General features: G+C 36.9%; 1 protein-coding gene across 1 annotated transcript; it reads left to right on the top strand.

Moving 5' to 3' along the window:
• Positions 1–53: 53 nt before the first annotated feature.
• On the top strand, positions 54–1,478 carry LOC111399090 (hydroxymethylglutaryl-CoA synthase-like). The gene is made up of 6 exons (XM_023026320.1): positions 54–144; positions 238–313; positions 429–484; positions 568–655; positions 825–965; positions 1,077–1,478. The coding sequence occupies exons 1-6, from the start codon at positions 107–109 to the stop codon at positions 1,239–1,241; spliced, it is 564 nt and encodes a 187-aa protein (XP_022882088.1). The 5' UTR covers positions 54–106; the 3' UTR covers positions 1,242–1,478.
• Positions 1,479–1,517: the final 39 nt, after the last annotated feature.

Raw genomic sequence — 1,517 nt, 5'->3', positions numbered from 1 at the left:
CTGCTACTTCAAATTTGCTCCATTATACTCTGTTCAGTTCTGATATGGTTAAGACTGTGTTTGTTTATAGGTTGTCGATGGAAAGCTTTCTCAGACTTGCTATCTCATGGCACTTGATTCTTGCTATAAAACCTTCTGTAACAAGTAAGCTTCTGCTGAGACAAAGTGTTATTCTATTTAAATTTCAACCTTCTTGTAATTCTATGTTCCAGATGTGTAAACATTTTGCGTATATAGGTACGAGAAATTGGAGGGCAATCCGTTTTCAGTTGCTGATGCCGAATACTTTGTCTTTCATTCTCCATATAATAAGGTAATTAGTGAGTAGAGATTTAGCAAAAGAGCCATTTGCAAATATTCTATTTATTTTATGAAAGATTGATCCATTCATAGAAGTTAACGTTGACATATTTCCTGATAACCTGCAGCTTGTACAGAAGAGCTTTGCTCGATTGGTATTCAATGATTTCGTAAAGAACGCCAGGTGGATATTTTCTTCATTATTCGAGAAGCACTAATATTTTTAATGAGGTTCCACCATGTATTCATTTCTGCATGTATTTGCAGCTACATTGATGAGGCCGCTAAAGAAAAACTAGCACCATTTTCGTCTTTAACTAGCCATGAAAGCTACCAGAGTCGTGATCTTGAAAAGGTTTGCATAACTCTGACATTCATTTTTCTTTGTTCTTTGAATTCTATGGTAGTTTGTTGGTTATTATGTGGAAGACAAGTGACACAACAAAATTTTCTCGAGAATTTATATCTGGAAGTGCAATATGCTAATATATGAACATCTCTGAGCTGATTTTTTGGATCTACAGGCATCTCAGCAAGTTGCAAAGCCCTTTTACGAAACAAAGGTGCAGCCATCGACTTTAATTCCAAAGCAAGTCGGCAACATGTACACCGCATCAATCTATGCTGCATTTGCATCTCTGATTCACAATAAAAATAGCACACTGGTAAAGTTATTGACCCCATGTTTTCGGTTTTCGCATCTGCTGGTGACTGTTTGCACTTACTAAACGTCCCAAATTGTATTGTTTCCCTTTTACCCTTTCCCCCTTCTTTAGGCTGGGCATAGGGCGATCTTGTTCTCCTACGGTAGTGGTTTGAGTGCCACTATGTTTTCAGTCCGTTTTAACGAGGGTCAACATCCATTTAGCCTTTCCAACATTGCAACCGTCATGAATGTTTCAGAGAAGTTGAAATCGAGACATGAGGTATGCTTATTTTAGTTCAAATTTGTGCTTGTAAGTGCTTGTAAAGCTGTGAATCCTAAGGATTATGTGGATAATTAGTGGCTAGTGGATAAAAAGTATGTTTGACCACCTTAAATTATAATTTAAAGCTTTGTCGAACATGCTTTATGAATTGATCAAAAATATTACTGAGAATACACACCAACAAGCGAAAGCGAAGCCAATTTTGGATGAATTTTGGACGATTTAGTGGTTGGAGCATTGGTGCATGTTTTATGTAGTCATAAAGCGTTCTAATGCGTAAGAAGAGAG

The sequence above is a fragment of the Olea europaea genome, chromosome 8, assembly GCF_002742605.1.
Source record: "Olea europaea var. sylvestris chromosome 8, O_europaea_v1, whole genome shotgun sequence".
Taxonomy (NCBI): Eukaryota; Viridiplantae; Streptophyta; class Magnoliopsida; order Lamiales; family Oleaceae; genus Olea; species Olea europaea.
Note: the sequence above shows the minus strand (reverse complement) of the source record. Positions and strands in the feature narration are given on the sequence as shown.